The sequence below is a fragment of the Harpia harpyja genome, chromosome W (genome assembly GCF_026419915.1).
Source record: "Harpia harpyja isolate bHarHar1 chromosome W, bHarHar1 primary haplotype, whole genome shotgun sequence".
Taxonomy (NCBI): domain Eukaryota; kingdom Metazoa; phylum Chordata; class Aves; order Accipitriformes; family Accipitridae; genus Harpia; species Harpia harpyja.
In genome coordinates, this window is record NC_068968.1 from 10,626,521 (window position 1) to 10,645,559 (window position 19,039).

Here is a 19,039-nt window from a genome sequence, read left to right on the forward strand (position 1 = left end):
GGTATCTACCAATACCAATAAATATTTATATCGGTTATACCTAGGTAGCTCTGAAAAATCTATTTGCCAGTATTCCCCAGGAGTTATTCCTTGTTTCACAATTCCTCCTGTAACCTTTTTCTCAATTTTGGATTATTAGCACAGCAGATGGTACACTTTTTTTTACTACCATGTCTGCTACCCTTTGCATCTTTGGTCCAAAAAAATTTCTTTTTGCAGTTATTCTCAATGCGTCTGCTCCTGTATGCGTCTCCTGATGTAATCTCTTGCGCAAAGTTTCCATCATTGTTTCATGAATCAATAATGGCTTTAACGGTGTTATCCACCAACCTTGTCCATTTTTGGAGCAGTCTATTTGTTCTGCTAATTAATCTTCCTTCTCAGTATATTTTGGTGGTGGTAATTCTAAACGAGGCCCTGGAATTAAAGTTCCTTCAAATTTTGGCTCCTTTAGAGCTGTCTTTTTAGCAAGACAATCAGCCTTCCAATTTCCTTTTATAATTTCACTGTTTCCTTTTTGGTGGGCTTTGCAATGCATTATTGCAACCTTCTTTGGTAAGAGAATCGCTTGCAGCAGTCTCATAACTTTGGTCCCATATTTTATTGGAGTTCCTTGTGAGTTTAACAGTCCTCTTTCCTTCCAAATTGCCCCATGTGCGTGTACCACCCCAAATGCATATTTAGAATCTGTATATATATTAACTCTTTTTCCGTGACTTAATTCTAGAGCTCGCGTCAATGCTATTAATTCAGCCTTTTGAGAGGATGTGTTGCTAAGCAGTGCCTTTAGTCTCTAGCGGTTGGGCATTTGTTACCACTGCGTATTCAGCTCTCTGTTTTCCTTCCAGCATATATCTGCTGCCATCAGTGAAGAGCTCTACTTCTGCATCAGGCAGGGGTTCATCCTGTAGGTCTGGTCTGCTGGAATACACTTGTTCAATAGTGGTTAGACAATCATGTTGTAATTCATCAGATACCGAGATTGGGAGCAAGGTGGCAGGATTCAAAGTGGAGATCAAAGAAAGTGTGACATCATCTTGTTCCAGTAACACAGCTTGATATTTTGCTAATCTACTTGGGGAAATCCAGTGATGCCCCTTATTGTCAAGGAGGGATGATACAGCATGAGGTACAAACATGGTAATTGGTTGGCCTAGTGCCAGTTTTCGAGACTCCTCAATCAAGGTTATAGTCACCGCTACTGCCCTCAAGCAGGCAGGCCAACCTTTGCTGATCTCATCCAATTTTTTGGAAAAGTATCCCACTGGTCTCTTTTCATTCCCCAATTTCTGTGTTAATATTCCCAGAGCCACCTGCTGTCTCTCATGTACATATAATTCAAAGGGTTTTCTTAAATTTGGTAGTCCCAAAGCGGGAGCTTCCATCAACTTTCTTTTAATTCCATCAAAACTTGTACAGCATTCTGCTGTCCATTCCAAGATTCCCTCAGGTCTTTTTAGAGCAGTGTATAACTGTTTAGCAATCAGTCCAAAATTAGGAATCCATAGCTGGCACCATCCGGCCATTCCGAAAAATCCCCTCGATTGTTTCTTTCTTACCGGTTGGGCTCCTGGGTTTAATTCGACTTTTGCCGGAGCAGCGTTCTTGGCTCATCCGGGTTTCTTGGAGGCCCATACCAGAAGTATTACAGTGTTGCCAAAATCCAGAATAAAACTCCTTAACAGCAATGAGAAGTTAAGAAGCAGGCACTCCTTTATTGCAGCGCTGGGCACACGGGGGATCACTCCACCTATCGTGTGCACCTGTCTAGTCTAACTGTGCAGGTTAAATACACACCTGTTATACATATTCACTAAATTTCTAGAAAATGTTATACATAATCATTAACTTTCTGATAAATCATTAGCATATGTAAATGTCTCTTCATGCAGGCGCAGTGAAGGTCTCTGGTGGTCTTCCGAAGCCCTCTGGTGGTCTTCCATAGTCTTCCTCACTTGTCCGCTTCTTGACCTCTCTTAGGTGATTCTGCGCAGTACGATTCTCACCATCATCTATATTAGTTTACATAAAAATGCATACTATGTCTATTCTTAAATGTAACCTTTCTAATAATTGGTCCTTCAGTCACACCATCTTATTAATATTCTTATGTCAAAACAATCATTGGTTAATCTCACTTAACTCTACTGATTGGAATCCTCAATAATTAGATCGAGGTGGGAAGGGTAAGGGGTTTCCAAGCAGCAAACTGGTGTCCATAACGGTTTCCCTAGTTTCCTAAAACAAAACACTACAAATCAACAAATCTTTGTCAAAGTTTCTGTGGTTAACTGATTTTAGATAATACTTGAATTCTTATAGTTACACATAGTACATTTTCTAAAGTTCCTAAGTTCCTATGACTACATTTCAAACTTAACACTCCCATACCTATGCTTCACAATTTTCTACTTCTTAATCAAACCAAACTCTTTTATGTGATTAAATTTTTATTTCTTTACCAGAATATTTGCAACAACAGCATCCAAAATTTCCTCTGGGATTCTGGTCTCTTCTTGTTTCTTTTCAGTCAATAGACACAACTGAGCTCTCCATGCTCTCTCTTCAGGCACGTGTAGCTGAATAGACTTATCAAAAAATGTTAGCTGTGCTTTCAGTTTACACAATAGATCTTGACCCAAAAAATGGGAGGGGGGGCATTCTGGCATATATAGAAATTCATGAGCCAAAGTAGTATTTCCAATTGTATGTTCCATAGGTTTTTTTTAAAAATGGCCTAAAAGCTCGCTTTCCCGTGACCCCAACAATTGGCATATACATTTTACTTAAAGGCTCCTTACAGCTAGTTACTACCGAATGGGTTGCCCCACTATCTATCAGGAAATTTATAACTTTGTTCGCCAGCTTTACGGGAACCAGGGCATCGGCTGGGGAAATCTCAATATTCTCCACAGTCCCCTTTACTCAGTATCAGATGTCCCTAGCATAATTAAGTTAGTATTTGATTCTGGCCCCCCTTTTCCTGAGGATTCAGCAAATAATTTTTCTTTCTGTGGGCATTCCGTCTGCATTTTCTGGATAGGACCCCACTGATTGCTTCCAATTCAATAGACCTGAGGTAGTGAATGGGACATGTACAAATACTGGCTGTCCCTCCACCCCTATTTCCTGTCTAAAGGGAGCTTGTATAATGGGAAGCTGTCCCCTCGTTCTCCCTGAGATTGGGCTAAAATTCTCACTCCCTGCTCTTGAGCTGGAAGTGGGCTGGTCTTCATAACAACAGATTTAATTTTTCTAGCAATTTTCTGTTCTTCTCCCTTTCAGAATTTAATTCATCTTTCAAAAGCATCTTTTCAACCTCCAATTGTCCATTATGAACACTCAAGGCTGCACTTCTCTTCTGCCTCTAAAGCAGTTTTGGTCACTTCAACTTCAGCTTCTAATGCACTGAATTTTGTAGCTTCAATGAGATCGGCTGCACCCATTATGTTTGCCGTCTCCGATTTCAGTGCCTCCTCCTGTGCACAAGTTAGACATGCTCCAAAAATAGTGCACAGGATACCTTTACCTTTCCCATATTTTTTTTTTAATTTATTTTTTTCCTTCTTCCTCAGGCAACTGAATAGTGGTTGGATTGAGACTCGGGGAATACTATTTGTTAAAGGATTTCAAGGCTCAATTCAGGTTTTGGTTCTTCAGTCACCGCCCTGTTTAGTTTAGGGCTTATCAGAAAACCCAGGGCTAAGCTGTCTACACAGCTCCCTGTGAGTCATCTCTGCAGAGAGACAGGGCCTCAAGGCAATCCAAGGCTGGGTCACCTTTGTAACCCCCATGAGTCGCCTGTGTGCACTAGACATGGTGAAACTTGTTTGTGAACTATGAGCCAGAGAATCCATACAATCCACCCCGTGACCTGAGTCACAATTCAACCACAGGTATGTCATCATTGACTGATGTATTGGTAGATTTTACAATCATTCTTTTAACACAACTAACGGCAATGCATACTACAATAATAGAAATGATAATCACTACTATCCTGTGATCTCCTTTTCTCATCCCTTCATTCTACATTTACCAGATTCCCCTCTGGAACCAACATCTGCACATCTCCAGCCTCCCCACCATCCTTAACACACTTCCTTTTACATTCTTTTTCTTTCCCTTTCCATTAATACTTTCTGCTAATACATTCAATCAGCATCATCCATCAACAATCTACATTTTTACAGTTTTCATGATCGCATCTTAAAACGAAAAACAAATCAACATACGCAACTTCACCCCATTTATTATCCTTCTACAAAACAACATCAATTGTAAAATAGTATTATAATTCAGCGATCCATTCTCTGGCCATTTTCTCCATCCTCCAATTCATACATCAGCCACCATTGTGCACAATAAGCTTTTAGTTTATCTTTCTTTAGGGGATCCCCTCCAAACTTTTTCCAATTTTTCAAGATGCATCCTAAGGGAGAACAAAGGGGAGTCTCCTGGGAAGTAGCATTGCCCATATCGGTACCGATTCTGAACCAGCATTCCATACACCAAATGAGGGACGTCTCCCTTCGTTACAAAAACATGTAGGAACGAAATTATGCTCCTGCTGCGTATCTTTCCTGCTGCGTATCTTTCCTGCTGCGTCTCACACAGAGCCCAAACGGGACAAAATGTCCCCAAATGCTTGCTACTCCCCAAAAGACTTTTCCCTCTTCCCTTATTTATCTATCAGAAAATACCTCTTTTCCAATAGCATTGCATCGTTGTGTCGCTTACCGCCTGACCGCAGGAGAGGAGCCAATGCAGTCCCCGATCAACAGGTCGGTGCACGCTGGAGTCCGCTCGGTTCCCTTCTCCCCATAGGGTGCGGCAAGACGATCCGAGCAAGGCTGTCAGCACAGTCCCATCTGGGTCGCCAAAAATGTTGTCCCACAAGTGGGGTCGTTTACTCAGTGTGTGAAACGCCAATATACACACAGAGCAGAGGTATTTTATTCCAATTCATGTTTGCGCAAAGATGGGGGCTAGGTGGTAATCCACATAGCTAGCACACCTCATGCCTAAACGGGCAAGCAATTTATACGGTTCAGTTATACATATTCAATTTCCAAAGTTCTTCCCCAAAACTATTACTGGTAGTCGCTTATCTAGTACAGTTTCTATTGGGTTAAAGTTTCCCCGCTTCGAATTAAAGGTACAGTGTTCTTTTATTCTACAGCGCATGCTCAAGGAGAGTGGGGGGGGTAAGTCTTTTGGTCTTGAATTGAGTCGGTGGTCGTGATCTCCCCCTGCCGCCTTTACCTTTCCTCCAGTTATCAAAGATTTTTTGCTGACTTCATGGCTATTAGCAATTTTTCAACTTTTAGGCGCCTCCTGGGGTAGGATGTTCCCTTCTTATCAGTCTTTTAGTTCTTCTTCAGGGGCACAGTCGTTAGCACGGCATGCCTTGTGTATACAAAGGGTATCTTATTTCACAAGACCTTTGTGGTCGTCTTAAGTACATCACTCCTTAAGTATATCATTTCTCAAGTACATCAGTAGTGCCTCTGGGATAACGTATTTAAGAAGGGGAACCTGCAGGGAGTAGGGGGATTGGAATGCGAGAGGAACACCCATGCAGATACCGAGGTCAGTGAAGAAGGAGGGGGAGGAGGGCCGCCTGAGGAGGTTGATGCCCCTGCAGCCCGTGGTGAGATGGCAGGCTGTCCCCCTGCAGCCCATGGAGGTGAACGGTGGAGCGGAGGCCCCCGAAGATGGCCGTGACTCCATGGGAAAGCCCGCGCTGGAGCAGTGTGTGACTGAAGATCCGCCCGCGGAAAGGACCCACACCAGGGAAGTTCGGGAAGAACTGCAGCCCGCGGAAAGGACTCACGTTGGAGACGTTCGTGAAGGACTGTCTCCTGTGGGAGGGACCCCACGGTGGAGCAGGGGACGAGTGAGGAGTCCTCCCCCTGTAGGAGGAAGGAGCGGCAGAGACAATGTGTGGCGAGCTGACCCCAACCCCCATCCCCTGTTCCCCTGCGCCGCCGGGGGGAGGAGGTAGAGAGAACCGGGAGTGGAGTTGAGCCGGGAAAGAGGGAGGGGTGGGGGGAAGGTGTTCTAAGGTTTGGTTTTACTTCCTAATATCCTTGTTTTGATTTGATTTGTAGTAAATTAAATTGATTTTGTTTCTTCCCCAAGTTGAGCCTGTCTTTTGCCCGTGACCGTAAGTGGTGAGTGATCCCTCCCAGTCCTTATCTCCACCCACGAGCCTGCCTTTATATTTTCTCCTCATCCTGTTGCAAATATTCTGGTAAAGAAATCAAAATTTAATCACATAGAAGAGTTAGGTTTGATTAAGAAGTAAAATTGTGAAGCATAATGTATAGGATTGTTAAGTTTGAAATGTAGCCATAGAAACTTTAGGAACTGTGTTATGTGTGACTATAGGAACCTTAATATTGTTGAAGTTTGAAATAGCTAACCATAGAAACCTCACCAGGAAGTTACTGGTCTTTCTATGTTTTGTTTCAAGAAACTAAGGGAACCGTCATGGACACCAGTTTGCTGCTTACCCTTCCCATCTTGATTTGAGTATCGAAGATTCCAATCAGTAGAGCTAAGTGTAACTGACCAATGATTGTTTTTAAATAAGAATATTGATAAGGTTATATAATCAAAGGACCAATCATTATACAGGTTAAATTTAAGAGCGAGCATAGTATGCATTTTTATGTAAAGAGCTTATGTAACAATGACCTGACAGAAAAAGTCTATAAAAACTGATGGATTTTGATACTAAGTTGGACACGCCTTTGGAGGAGCGATCCCCCGTGTCCCCAGCGCTGCAATAAACGAAGTGCCTGCTTCTTAACTTCACATTGGTGTTAAGGACTTTTATTCCGGATTTCGGTAAGAATCCCAACGTGGCCGGGGTGGGGGGAGCGAGCGAGCGAGCGGCTGCGTGGTGCTTTGTTACCGGCTGGGCTGAAACCACGACAGTCTTATACATTCAGAGAGACTGGGCGATTACCATAGGTTTTAGAAGCCTGTGGCGCCTGGTGGAATTCATGTCTCGCCTCGCAGGCAACGTTGCCGATACTTTGCTCCAAACCAGAGCGAGCAAAGGGTTATTATTAAACAGTGATCCACTGAAGAATCGTAGAATCCTAGAGCAGCCCAGGTGGGAAAGGACCTTGAAAGATCATCTGCTCCATCCTTCCGTGGGAAAGGGAGCCTAGATGAGATTATCTAGCACCCTGTCCAATCGCACCTTGAAAACCTCTAGCGATGGGGACTCTACCACATCCCTGGGGAGGCTGTTCCAGTGGATGATTGTTCTCACTGTAAAAAAAAAAAAAAAAAAAAAAAAGTCAATAGTCAGTCTGTCTTGTATCGAGATGAAATCTCTCTCCTGGGGCAACTTGTACCCATTGCCCCTTGTCTTCCCCATGTGGCTCCTTGTGAAGAGAGAGCCTCCCTCCTCTTTGTAGCCACCCTTTAAGTACTGGAATACTGTGATGAGGTCCCCCCTGAGCCTTCTCTTCTCCAAGGGAGAAAAGACCAAACTCCTTCAGTCTTTCCTCATAGGGCAGGTTCTCCAGCCCTTTCATCATCTTCGTGGCCCTCCTTGGGACTCTCTCCGGTCTGTCTGCGTCTTTTTTTGAATTGTGGGGACCAGAAGTGGACACAGTGCTCCAGGTGCGGCCTGCAGGGGTGGCCTCTGTGAGAAGAGGCCAGGGTCTGCCCTGTGCCGGACACAGCTGGTTCCAGCCAGCTAGGCACCGGGCTCACCGCAGGCCAAAGCTGAGCAACTCGGCGAAGCTGGTGGTGCCCCTGTGGAAACATATTTAAGAAAGGGCAAAACGCTGTCCGGGGCAGGTATTTCCCTGCTGCCCGTGGATCCGGCAGGTGGATATTTCCTGAAGGAACTTTTTCATCCTATTTTCTCTCCCTGTCCTGTTGAGGAGGGGCAGTGAGAGAGCAGCTGGGTGGGCCCCTGGCAGCCGGCCAAGGTCAACCCGTCAACCCATCGCAAAGCCTAAAAGGCAGATTCCTCCATGTAGCAGTTGAAGGGGGTTGGTGGTTTAAAGAATGATAGTGACTGGGGTAGGAACAGGACGTTTTGGAGATAGGAAAGTCGGGAAATATCTGGGGATCCAGTCACTTTGGGTGGGCGGGGGGGGGGAATTTCAAGAGAAAAAGCCTTCTTTCTGAGCAATAAGAGGTTCTTGTGAGAAAAAGGATCTTGACTCCATTTTCTTTCTCACTTGGTAATAAAAGTGATAAAGAACTGGAACTCCTGCGTGCAAAGGGATGAAAATGTGCGGAGCCCGTTGGATTCTCTTTGTGTGTGCGCATTGGAAACCCAGGAACAGCTATGAAGAGGTCATGGAGTAGATGCGAGCTTGGTCTTGCTAAACTTGATTAAAACAGAGCCTTAGAGAAGGCAATGCCTTGAGGATGTGAAGGGTAAAAGGACAATAAGTAAGGCTGGAGATGTAGTTCCTGACCCTTTTGTCGGGAAGGATTAGGACTGAATGTTGATTTGACTGAAGCGCAGGTACCAATCCGTCTTCCGTAACTGAAATTTCAGTAGCAAAGGAGACCCAAAGCTGAGAATTGGGCACCGATGATGCTTTTGATACTGTCCAGGTTTCCCCTAGCAATGACCCCAGAGCTCTGAGGGCGATAGTCAAGGGCATGGGGGCCCAGGTGGTGTTCTCCTCAGTCCTGCCGGTGAGGGGAAAGGGTGGGAGGAGGAGGGCACTGATAATGCGGGTCAAGAATTGGCTGCGGAGCTGGTGCTGGTGACAGGGTTTTGGGTTCTATGACCATGGGCCCCTGTTTGTGGGTCAGCGTCTGCTTGGGAGAGAGGGGATCCACCTCACTAAGCGGGGCAAAGGTATTTTTGCCAGTAGGCTAGCTGACCTCATTAGGAGGGCTTTAAACTAGGAATGAGGAGGGGAGGGAGAGAGTAACCAGCAGCCCTGCGAGGCAGCGACGGACAGGGTCACTGAGCAAAGCGCAGGGGTTGATGTGACAGGAAGGGATCACAAAATCACCAAAACGGGGCTTAAGCAGGGTCACCTCCAGCATTTGCATGTAAGCAAGGAAGTGCCTACAAGGCACCATTATGGAGAAATCCCCAAAACCCCTTCTGGGGAGTCAACATGCTGGGGGTGCCTCTCTGAAGTGCCTGTACACTAATGCACGCAGTATGGGGAATAAGCATGAGGAGTCAGAGATGCGTGTGCAGTTGCAGGGCTACGATCTTGTTGGGATCATTGAGACGTGGTGGGATGGCTCCCGTGACTGGAGTGTTGTAATGGAGGGCTACGGGCTCTTTAGGAAGGACGGGCTGGGAAGACGAGGAGGGGCAGTGGCCCTTTTATGTGAGACAACAGCTGGAATGCATGGAGCCCTGCCTGGGGAGGGCTGATGAGCCGACTGAGAGCTTATGGGCAAGGATTGAAGAGAAGATGGGTAAGGGTGGCATTCTAGTGGGTGTCTGCTATAGGCCACCCGACCAGGAAGAACAAGCGGATGAGGCCCTCTACAGACAGATAAGATGGGAGCAGCCTCGCGTTCGCAGGCCCTGGTGTGGCAGTACACTCCCCCCACCTCCCAAGCCGGAAACGAAACTTCTCCAGGCAGGGAGAAGAGGAAAAAAAACCCTAAACCCTAGAGGCCGCAGGTTGAAATTTGAACTGGCCAATCGAGACGTGCCAGGTACACAGAGGTGACCTTCTTAGCCAATAGCGATTAAATGACCACAGATCAGATTCGACAGGGGTAGAAATGGGGTCCCGCCGGAGGACATGTTGGAATCAGTCCTCCTCGGAGCAGCGGGTCTGCAGTCAGGGGCTCCCCCTTGGGTCGGGGCACCGCCCAAGGTAACTCCTCGAGGGAGAGAGCCCTCATCATCTTTTAGGTGAGTGATATGCGCGATATGCACGTTTTGAGTCATCATTTTTAAATCTTAAGGATTCTTAAGTCAGCTGTGTAGTATTAATACTCTTTACATCATTGAGCCTGTGGTTTTATAAAATGTTACCGGAGTTCTAACTAACTTTTGCTGAAGAATAAATCTGAGCTTTAACACCTGTTGGATTTGATTGTGCATGCCTCCGTAACACCTGGTCCTCACGGGGGACTTCAACCACCCCGATATCTGCTGGAGGGACAACACAGCAGGGCATAAGCAATCTAGGAGGTTCCTGGAGTGCATTGACGACAACTTCCTCACCCAAGTGATAGAGGAGCCAAGGAGGAGAGGTGCTCTGCTGGACCTCCTACTGACCGACAAGGAGGGGCTCGTTGGGGATGCGAAGGTCAAAGGCGGCCTTGGCTGCAGCGACCGTGAGATGGTGGAGTTCAGGATCCCGAGAGGAGGGAGGAGGGTAAAACACAAGCTCACGTCCCTGGACTTGAGGAGAGCCGACTCTAGCCTCTTCAGGGATCTGCTTGGAAGTGTCCCGTGGGATAAGGCCCTGGAGGGAAGAGGGGCCCAAGAAAGCTGGTTAATACTGGAGGGTCACCTCCTCCAAGCTCAAGAGCGGTCCATCCCAACGAGCAGGAAGTCGGGCAAAAATGCCAGGAGGCCTGCGTGGATGAGCAACGAGCTCCTGGCCAAACTCCAGCACAAAAAGGAAGCCTGCAGGGGGTGGAAGCAAGGACGGGTAACCTGGGAGGAATACGGAGACATTGTCCAAGCACGCAGGGCTGAGGTTAGGAAAGCTGGAATTCCCACCTGGAATTGAATCTGGCAAGGGAGGTCAAAGACAACAAGAAGGGCTTCTATAAGGGTTTCTACTTAGTGGGCATGGTTGAAGGTTGGACTCGATGATCTTAAAGGTCTTTTCCAACCTAAACGATTCTATGATTCTGTAAGTACATAGGTGACAAAAGGAAGGCTATGGAAAAATGTGGGCCCTCTGCTGAATGAGGCGGGGGGACCTGGTGACACAGGACATGGAAAAGGCTGTGGGACTGCAGCGGCCCCTTCTCTCCCTTCCCCCCCCCGCCGGTACCTGCCACCCTTTCTCTTCTGTCCTGGGACTTCAAGGTGACCTGCTGAAAGAAAATGGTGTCCACCTGCCGCAACTGCAAGGCTGCGGCTGCAACCCAAACGGAAGCGCTACAGCCTACCTGTGCTGACGTCTCCCCACAAACAGACCTCCCAAGGACTGATATAGCTGTCTAGACCTCGGGCCGCATGGAGCTCCAGTACCTGGAAGTCCCCCTAGCACCCGAAGGCAGCGGTGGATGTCATAGCTGCAAGCGTGCCCAGCTGGAAGATCCCCTTGGACAAGTAACTATGCTACAAGAGGAGCTCGACAGGCAGCGCGGTATCCGGGAAGGCGAGCAGGGGATCGATGCGTGGTATTGTACGCTGTCCCGGGCTGAGCGACAGCCTGCCTTAAGGATGCGCAAGAGGAAGGTGTTACGGATGCACGACTAACCAAATCCAACAGGTGTTAAAACTCAGATTTATTCTTCAGCAAAAGTTAGTTAGAAGTCCGATAACATTCTATAAAATCACAGGCTCAATGATGTAAAGAGAATTAATACTACACGGCTGACTTAAGAATTCCCAAGATTTAAAGTGATGGCTCAAAACGCGCGTATCACTCACCTAAAAGCTGAGGGCTCTTACCCTCCAGGAGTTACCTCGGGCGGTGCCCCGGCCCAAGGGGGAGTCCCCGACTGCAGACCCGCTGCTCCGAGGAGGACTGCCCACGTGTCCTCCGGCGGGACCCCGTTTATACCCCCGTCGAATCTGACCTGTGGTCATTTAATTCTATTGGCTAGGAGGGTCACCTCGGTGTACCGGGCGCATCTCGATTGGCCAGTTCAAATTTCAACCTGCAGCCTCCAGGGTTTCCTTCCACTTCTCCCTTCCTGGAGAAGATTTGTTTCCTGCTGGCAGGATGGGGGGGGCGGGATGTACTGCCACAGAAGGTAAGCCTGAATCCAACCTCGAGCTGACTGATGCAAGGCACTCACGAGATGAAGGAGACTGGACGCTTGTCTGTGCTTGGGGTAGAAGGAAGAACCCTCCCCATCTCCTGAAGTGTCCCTACATAACAGACAGGATGCTCTGGGGTTGGAGACTGAAGAACATGTGAGTAACGGACAGGATCCAGGACAAGCCAACCATGCAAAGCTGACCCAACCACCCACCCGCATTAGAACCAGCGCTGCCAGAAAAGCACACAAGGTATTAGTAATTGGAGATTCCCTACTGAGAGGCACCGAAGCACCCATTTGCTGTCCAGACAATTTCTCTAGAGAAGCCTGCTGCCTACCAGGAGCTCGCATTCATGGCATCACTGAGAGGCTGCCGAGCCTGGTGAACCCTGCGGATTATCATCCGCTCCTACTATTCCGCGTAGGGTCTGGCGAGGCAACTTAGAACCCTCCCAAGAAACTATATGTCCCTCGGAGCAATGTTAAAAGGATCGGGAGCACAGGTGGTGGTCTCCTCTATCCTCCCAGTCAGAGGAAGGGGTCCAGGAAGGAGGAGACGAATTGAACAGGTGAATGCCTGGCTGCGTAGCTGGTGCCACGCTCAAGGTTTTGGCTTCTATGATCGTGGATCTACCTTTGAGAAGCCGGGTCTGTTGGGAGCTGATGGGATTCACCTGACCAAGCGGGGCAAGAGGGTCTTTGCCAACAAGCTAGCCAGACTTACAAGGAGGGCTTTAAACTAGACTCAGCGGGGGAAGGGGACGGAGTTTTGAGCAACAGAGAAGAGCCAGGGGCTGCTGATGCGTTAGGAACCAACAGGGGAACACCTGAGAAATGCCGCAAAGGAACTGGGGCTTGATCCTCCAAAAAGGTGACACGGTCGACAGCCCAGCTGAAGTGCCTCTATACCAATGCATGCAGCACGGGTAACAAACAGGAGGAGTTGGAAGCCACTGTGCAGAAGGAGCAGAAGGGAGCTGGCAGCTCTTTAAGGACGTTTTTCTTAGCGCACAAGAGCTCTCGATCCCCATGCGTAAGAAATCAGGCAAGGAAGGCAGGAGACCAGCATGGCTGGGGAAGGACCTTCTGGTCGAGCTGAAGCGCAAGAAGGAAATGCAAAGGCAGTGGAAGCGGGGACACGCATCCTGGGAAGAATATAGGGATGCTGCCCGGGTGTGTAGGGATGGGATCAGGAAAGCTAAGGCACAGCTGGAGCTGAATTTGGCAAGGGATGTGAAGTATCATAAGGAGGGCTTCTACAGGTGCGTTGGTCAGAAAAGGAAGAGTAAAGAAAACGTACGCCACCCCCACCCCCCTCCGATAAAGAAGACGGGAGATCTAGTGACAACCGACATGGAGAAGGCTGAGGTACTCAACGACTTTTTTCCTCCCTTTTCGCTGGCAACCACTGTTCCCACATCTCTCAAGTCCCTGAACCTCAAGGCCGGGACTGGGGGAACAAAGTCCCTCCCATCGTAGGAAACGATCCGGTTCGAGACCACCTGAGGAACCTGAACGTACACAAGTCCTGCACCTGGGGAGGAACAACCCCATGCACCGGTATATGCTGGAGGCCGACTGGCTGGAAAGCAGCTTTGCAGAAAAGGACGTGGGGGGCTCCTGGTGGACACCAAGTTGAACGTGAGCCGACAATGTGCCCTTGCCGCAAAGAAGGCTAAGGATATCCTTAGCCCGATATAGAGGAAAGCAGGGTTTATGTATGTTACAATACAGTTGTGTAGACCAATCAAATTGCTCACTATCCCCGGGGGCGCAGGGCACCACAGGCCACCCTTGGGCAGCTTTGGGGGCACTGCCTATTTTTCTAAAAGCCTCCTACCCAGCTTAGCGCAAATCCTATCTTGATCTGCCCTCCAGCCCTCAAGCCACCAGTGCTGAACACAGGCTTTGTATTTTATTTTCTCCCAGGAGGCGTGCAGCTTAGAAACGTCTGCAACTGAAGCGGGGCTTTCAGGGAACAATTTAGAGCAACTTCTGTCGGTTCTGCGAAATGTTCTGAAAAGTTAAGGCCTGCCCTGCCCTGCCCTGCCCTGCCCTGGCAAAAGCAGTCATTTGACTGGAGGGAGCAGCACCAAGAAGCCACAAGCACGTTTGGGGTGGACTTGATGCGGTAATAAATAACAAGAAATAGTACTTCTAGCTACAACAGCCTCTTCTGAGACCTCGTTGCCCGCCCGCAGGGTCGCAGCACTACACGGCACAGAGCACTACACGGCACAGATCCCTCCGCGGAGTCGCCCGACGTCGTCTCCCTCCGCGCCCCGGTCGGATCCCTCCGCGCCCCGGGGGCACGCAAACTCCCTGAGCCCCGGTAAGCGCCAGGTCGACGAGGGCGGACCCGCCAAGGGGGCGGGGACAAGCGGCAACGACAGACGAGACAGCCAATCGAGACGCGGGATCGGCCGGCGGCGATCTGGCGGCCCAATGGGCGCCGCGGAGGGCCTGGCCGAGTGGAGGAAGCGCGGGGGCGACAACGGGCGTTGTCGTGGCTGGCGAGATTGTTGGGGCGCGGGCCGCCCGGCCCGGTGGCGCCACTACTGTCTTCGGAAAGATCACCGGCAAGGCGCTTCCCCGCCAACGTCATCTACGAGGACGAGGAGGTAGCCGCGGCTTTGCTCTGTGCGCGGTTCCTCTTCCCTTCCCCCCCTCCCCCTCCCCCTGCGCTCGCAGGCACCCTGAGCCGAGGACCCGTTGCGCGGTGCCCGGGAGCGCGGCAGGGCGGGTGGCGGCGTTGCTGCGGGTGGGTGGGTGGCTGGAGGGACGGGGGACGGACGGGGCCTCTCTGGGTTGTGGCGCTCTCTACTGCACCATCCCTAAAACATCGCGCTTCTTCGGTACCCCCCCCCGCCCCCGGCTGCTGCGGCGCGTACCGGGTTGCCGGTGTTGCCCGGCTCGCCTCGGTTCCCAGCCCCACCGCGTCGTGCGCGTGCGTAGAGGAGGGCCTCTGACGGTAACGCACTTGGTGGCAGCCGCAGACGTCTGCCGCCCGATATCCCTTTGGCACTGCAAGTCGCGCGAAGTTTGCTGCCGAGGGATGGGAGTGGTCCTGCCTCGTGTGGGATGATAGTCTTGAAACCAGAGCAGCGACCGTAATGAGTTAGTTCTGCATAGGAGAAATGCAGGTCTCGATGTGCCTCGTAACAGCATTATAGAGATTTCACAGCTCTGCTGTGCTAGGCTTTGGTTCTGAACCCCCAAACTGGATTATTAAAGCAAAGAATTACAGCTTTTCTTATTTTTCTTAACAAAAAGCTAGAAACCGGTCATCCTGCGGGCTGCAAAAGCTTCCCAGATCTTGTTTCTGTGGCGAAGTGGGACCGTGATAACAGCATGCTTGCGAGGTTCGCGCATGCTGGTGCACCACAACGTGCTAGGAACCAGAGTGAGCTGCTTAGACTGTGGGGAAAAAAATGCAGCCGTTGCCTACACGATGTTAACTTTAAGTTAGTATCCCGTATAATTTTGTTATTAAAATGCTGAAGATTAACAGTTAGGGATGCCTTCTGCTTTTGAAGGTAGGGTTTATGTGCAATACAGAAGACAGGCTCGTACTAGGCACTTGCAGGCTTCCTGCGATTATGCTTTCGTTCAATACTTGAGCTCCCTGTCGCATGGAAAACGAATGGCCGCTGATCTTCCACTTCACCAAACTCTTTGCTGGTTCAGTTAAGCCGTTTGTCTCCTGCCTCTGTGGTGGACCACATCGAATAGAAAAACTGCTTAGGAAATGATCAGCCCAAACTGAAACATACTGGAGGTCGCTAATCTGAAGTACTGGCCCGTCTCCTTGCCCCCATCATCTTGCGTGCACTTCTGGAGGGGGCTCTGTAAATATGTTGTATTTTGTGTATAGAAAGTATTAATATCGCGTAAGAAAAATCAACGTTTCGGCTTGCGTTTGGGGTATCTGGCAATCTGCTTCTGTACGAGTTCAGTGGGGCGTATTGATTTGCTTAAGCTATTGCCTTTCTCTGAAGCCAGTTGCGTTTTAACTGTTTACTCTTCCTCCAGCGCCTTGCGTTCCATGATCTTTCGCCCCAAGCTCCGACGCTTTTCCTAGTCACGCCTAAGGAGCCAATTATCGGGTTATCTGACGCAGAAGATTCTGGTGAACCTGTAAGTACTGCGGAAGCTTTCTGTGGGCTAAACTGTACCTGTAATTAGTTCCTAATTTACTAGACTCTCTCTCCCATCCCCCCTTTTCCTCTTGATAGGGCACACGCAGTAGGCTATTGTGGGTTTTCTGGCGCTATAATCTTTTGCCTCTAGCTTGTAATGGAGTTGAGCTTTTTGACTAACAGTAGCGATATAAAGCAACGCTCCTCCCTGGGTATGTACTTCTGGTGCAAAATGCAGCGTTGTTTTGGAGCGCAGTCTGATGCCTGTCGTCGTGGTTTAGAGTAAGAGTAGTAGTACTTCCTCTAATACGGAGAAGAGGGCTTGGGGTTTTTGGCAGGTCAGGGGTGAGGAAGGGCAAAGCTGGTTGAGAGGTGCTGGATGCTTCACTCTTGGCTGTGAAAGTCAAGTTCAAAGACTTTGTAAACCCACGCAAAAGGCACCCTAAGGTTTATTTTCCACCACAATTGCTTATGTTGCCTGAAGATATAATGGGGGCTTTAACCCGGAGACAAACTTAGCTTCTGTGGCCGTTTTGTAGTCCGTTACTGTCCAGCTTGAAAAAAAATTGCATGGCTCTTCCCTCCCCCCCCCCCCCCCCACACACAGTGTGCATAATCGGTCTTTGTAGCTTTGCTTGGAAAATGTCAGTTGCAGGCGGGCGGACAGACGGTAATTTGAAGCGCAACGGTTGAATTGCTAGGAATTGGCTACCTGGTTTCTCTGGGTGGTTCTCTGCTCTCAGTCCTTCCCTTCCTGCCCTCTCCCCTCTTTGTGTGTGGCTTTTTATTTTACTTATTTATGGGTTTGTACTTCCTTCTCCAGCTTCTTGGGCATTTCATGATTGTTGGCAAGAAGCGTGCTGCTCACCTGGGCCTGACCAATGGATTCCGGATGGTTGTGGATGAAGGGCCCGAGGGCGGGCAGTCTGTCACGTACATCTACATGTTCTGGGTGGCCGTCAGTTGGGCTGGCCGCCTGGCTAAGATTTTTGCACCGCAAGAGTTGCTGCACGTGTACAAATCGCCACTGAATGGATTTCGTCTGTTGCCCGTCAGTCTAGTAGCCGCTGTTGACGTCTAATTTTTTGTGACGTGTGTCTGTGGAAGGTAATAAAAGCTTTGAGCAGCAGTTGCACAATAAAGATTTAGCATGGGGATATCACCTCTGTCTTGTGCGTCTTACTGAGGGAAATAGTTCTGCAAGTTAAAATGGTGTCTCCCTGGAGCGTAATTATGTGGAACGTTTCAGTCTGTTAACAGTGTTCTATAGACAGATAATGATTTGCCCAGTCATTTGAAGCGTGATGCTGGAACCGCTTAGCAGTCTCCTGCGTCGTGCAGGAAGCAAACTCTTAGCTTTTTGGAAGCGGTACGCAAATGTACGTAAAGCCAGTGTAGGCTGCTGCTAAAACTTTAGAAAATACTGTATGTGGCGCTACAGGCATGCCGTACAAGGGTGGTTTCGGCACAGTGCAATGCGGTGGAAGCATCCAACTCCTGTTGGAGCGCTTTATCAATGGCTGTGTGCTAAGGCCCCGTTGATATCCCTTTTCTGGTGAGGAAGGATATGGTAGGAGAAAAGAGTCGGTCTGAACGGCAGCTGTGGTGCTTCCATAGCACAGTGGAATATCTCTTGTGTCAGTTTGGGTCAGCTGTCCTGGCTCTGTCCCCTCCCAACCTCTTGCCCACCCCCAGCTTACTGGACTTTGGGGGTGGGGGTGGTTGGAGAGACAGCCTCCGTGCTGTGGGAGCACTGCTCAGCAGTAGCCAAAACATTGGTGTGTTATCAACACCCTTCTAGCTACAACTACAAAGAATCATAGAATCATTTAGGTTGGAAAAGACCTTCAAGACCATCGAGTCCAACCATTTTCCATGTCCACTAAACCATGTTATGGAGTACCCCGTCTACGTGCTTTTTGAATACCTCCAGGGACGGTGACTCAACCACTTCCCTAGGCAGCCTATTCTAATGTGTGACAACCCTCTCAGTAAAGAATTTTTTCCTAATATCTAACCTAAATCTCCCTTGCCGCAACTTGAGGCTATTTCCTCTCGTCCTATCTCCAGCCACCTGACAGAAGAGACCAGCACCCACCTTGCTACAACCCCCCTTTCAGGTAGTTGTAGAGAGCTATAAGGTCTCCTGTGGGAACACTTGACTCAGTGACCACCTGTGGAAACAATGATATTATTGCTCTGGTTGGCAGAAAACCACGGGAACAGTGAAGTTCCCAGCGAAGTAATCATGCTGGAAGGACACGGAGCCAAGAATAGTGTAGAGATAAGATAGTTGCTGCTGAGTGGAAAATTTTGGAAAGCTTCTGCCCATGATTGCTGGCTGCTGCGTCAGACACAGCTAGCAGATATAAGGACTTGTTTTGTTCAATAAAGGGTCTTCGTTTGCAACCAGCTTCGGAGTCCATTTTCAATTGCAACAAATGGCGCCCGAACAGCCTGAGGATCCTAGGGCCTAAGACGCAGTGGGTTTGACTGCACCGGTTGCAAGCCCAGCTGAACTTCTCAAACTGCTGAAAGGAAGCAGAAGACTGTGCAGCCAAATCACCTCTCGCTGGACGACAGGTGAGCAGCTGGGAACAATGGGGAGTGAAATGTCCCGGGAAGAGAAAACTGTATATAGTATGATGCAGCAGCTCCTGCAAAAATATCAAGCCCATATAACTGAGCATAATTTGAAAATGCTGCTAAAATGGACAAAGGCGACGTGCCCTGATCTTGACTTCGTAACTATCTTTGATCCTGAACAGTGGGTCACGATAGGAGTCAAACTCTGGGATGCAGCAACTCGAGATGACAAAATTGCTCAATCCCTATTAGGGGCTTGGAGAACTGTTTTTGAATGCTTAAAGAAACATGTTGGGACTGGTCCGGAACAGAGATCTGCTGCTGCAGAAGCTCCAGGTCCTGCAGTCCCCGGAGTTTCCGCTCCGATATTGGAACCTTCGGCTCTGCCGTTGGTAGGA

General features: G+C 49.0%; 1 protein-coding gene across 1 annotated transcript; it reads left to right on the forward strand.

Annotated features, from left to right (window-relative positions):
- The first annotated feature begins 12,395 nt into the window (after positions 1 to 12,395).
- Positions 12,396 to 17,217, forward strand: LOC128136047 (uncharacterized). The gene is made up of 4 exons (XM_052775139.1): positions 12,396 to 12,564; positions 14,260 to 14,537; positions 15,949 to 16,053; positions 16,879 to 17,217. The coding sequence occupies exons 1-4, from the start codon at positions 12,396 to 12,398 to the stop codon at positions 17,134 to 17,136; spliced, it is 810 nt and encodes a 269-aa protein (XP_052631099.1). The 3' UTR covers positions 17,137 to 17,217.
- The last annotated feature ends 1,822 nt before the right edge of the window (positions 17,218 to 19,039 follow it).

Excerpts from the sequence above, each read along its gene's own strand:
- LOC128136047 (XM_052775139.1), top strand. The coding sequence starts at position 12,396 with ATGTTAAAAGGATCGGGAGCACAGGTGGTGGTCTCCTCTATCCTCCCA. Across the intron at positions 12,565-14,259 it reads ATCTACCTTTGAGAAGCCGG|GTCGACGAGGGCGGACCCGC; the intron begins GTCTGTTGGGAG and ends GGTAAGCGCCAG. Across the intron at positions 16,054-16,878 it reads CAGAAGATTCTGGTGAACCT|CTTCTTGGGCATTTCATGAT; the intron begins GTAAGTACTGCG and ends TTCCTTCTCCAG.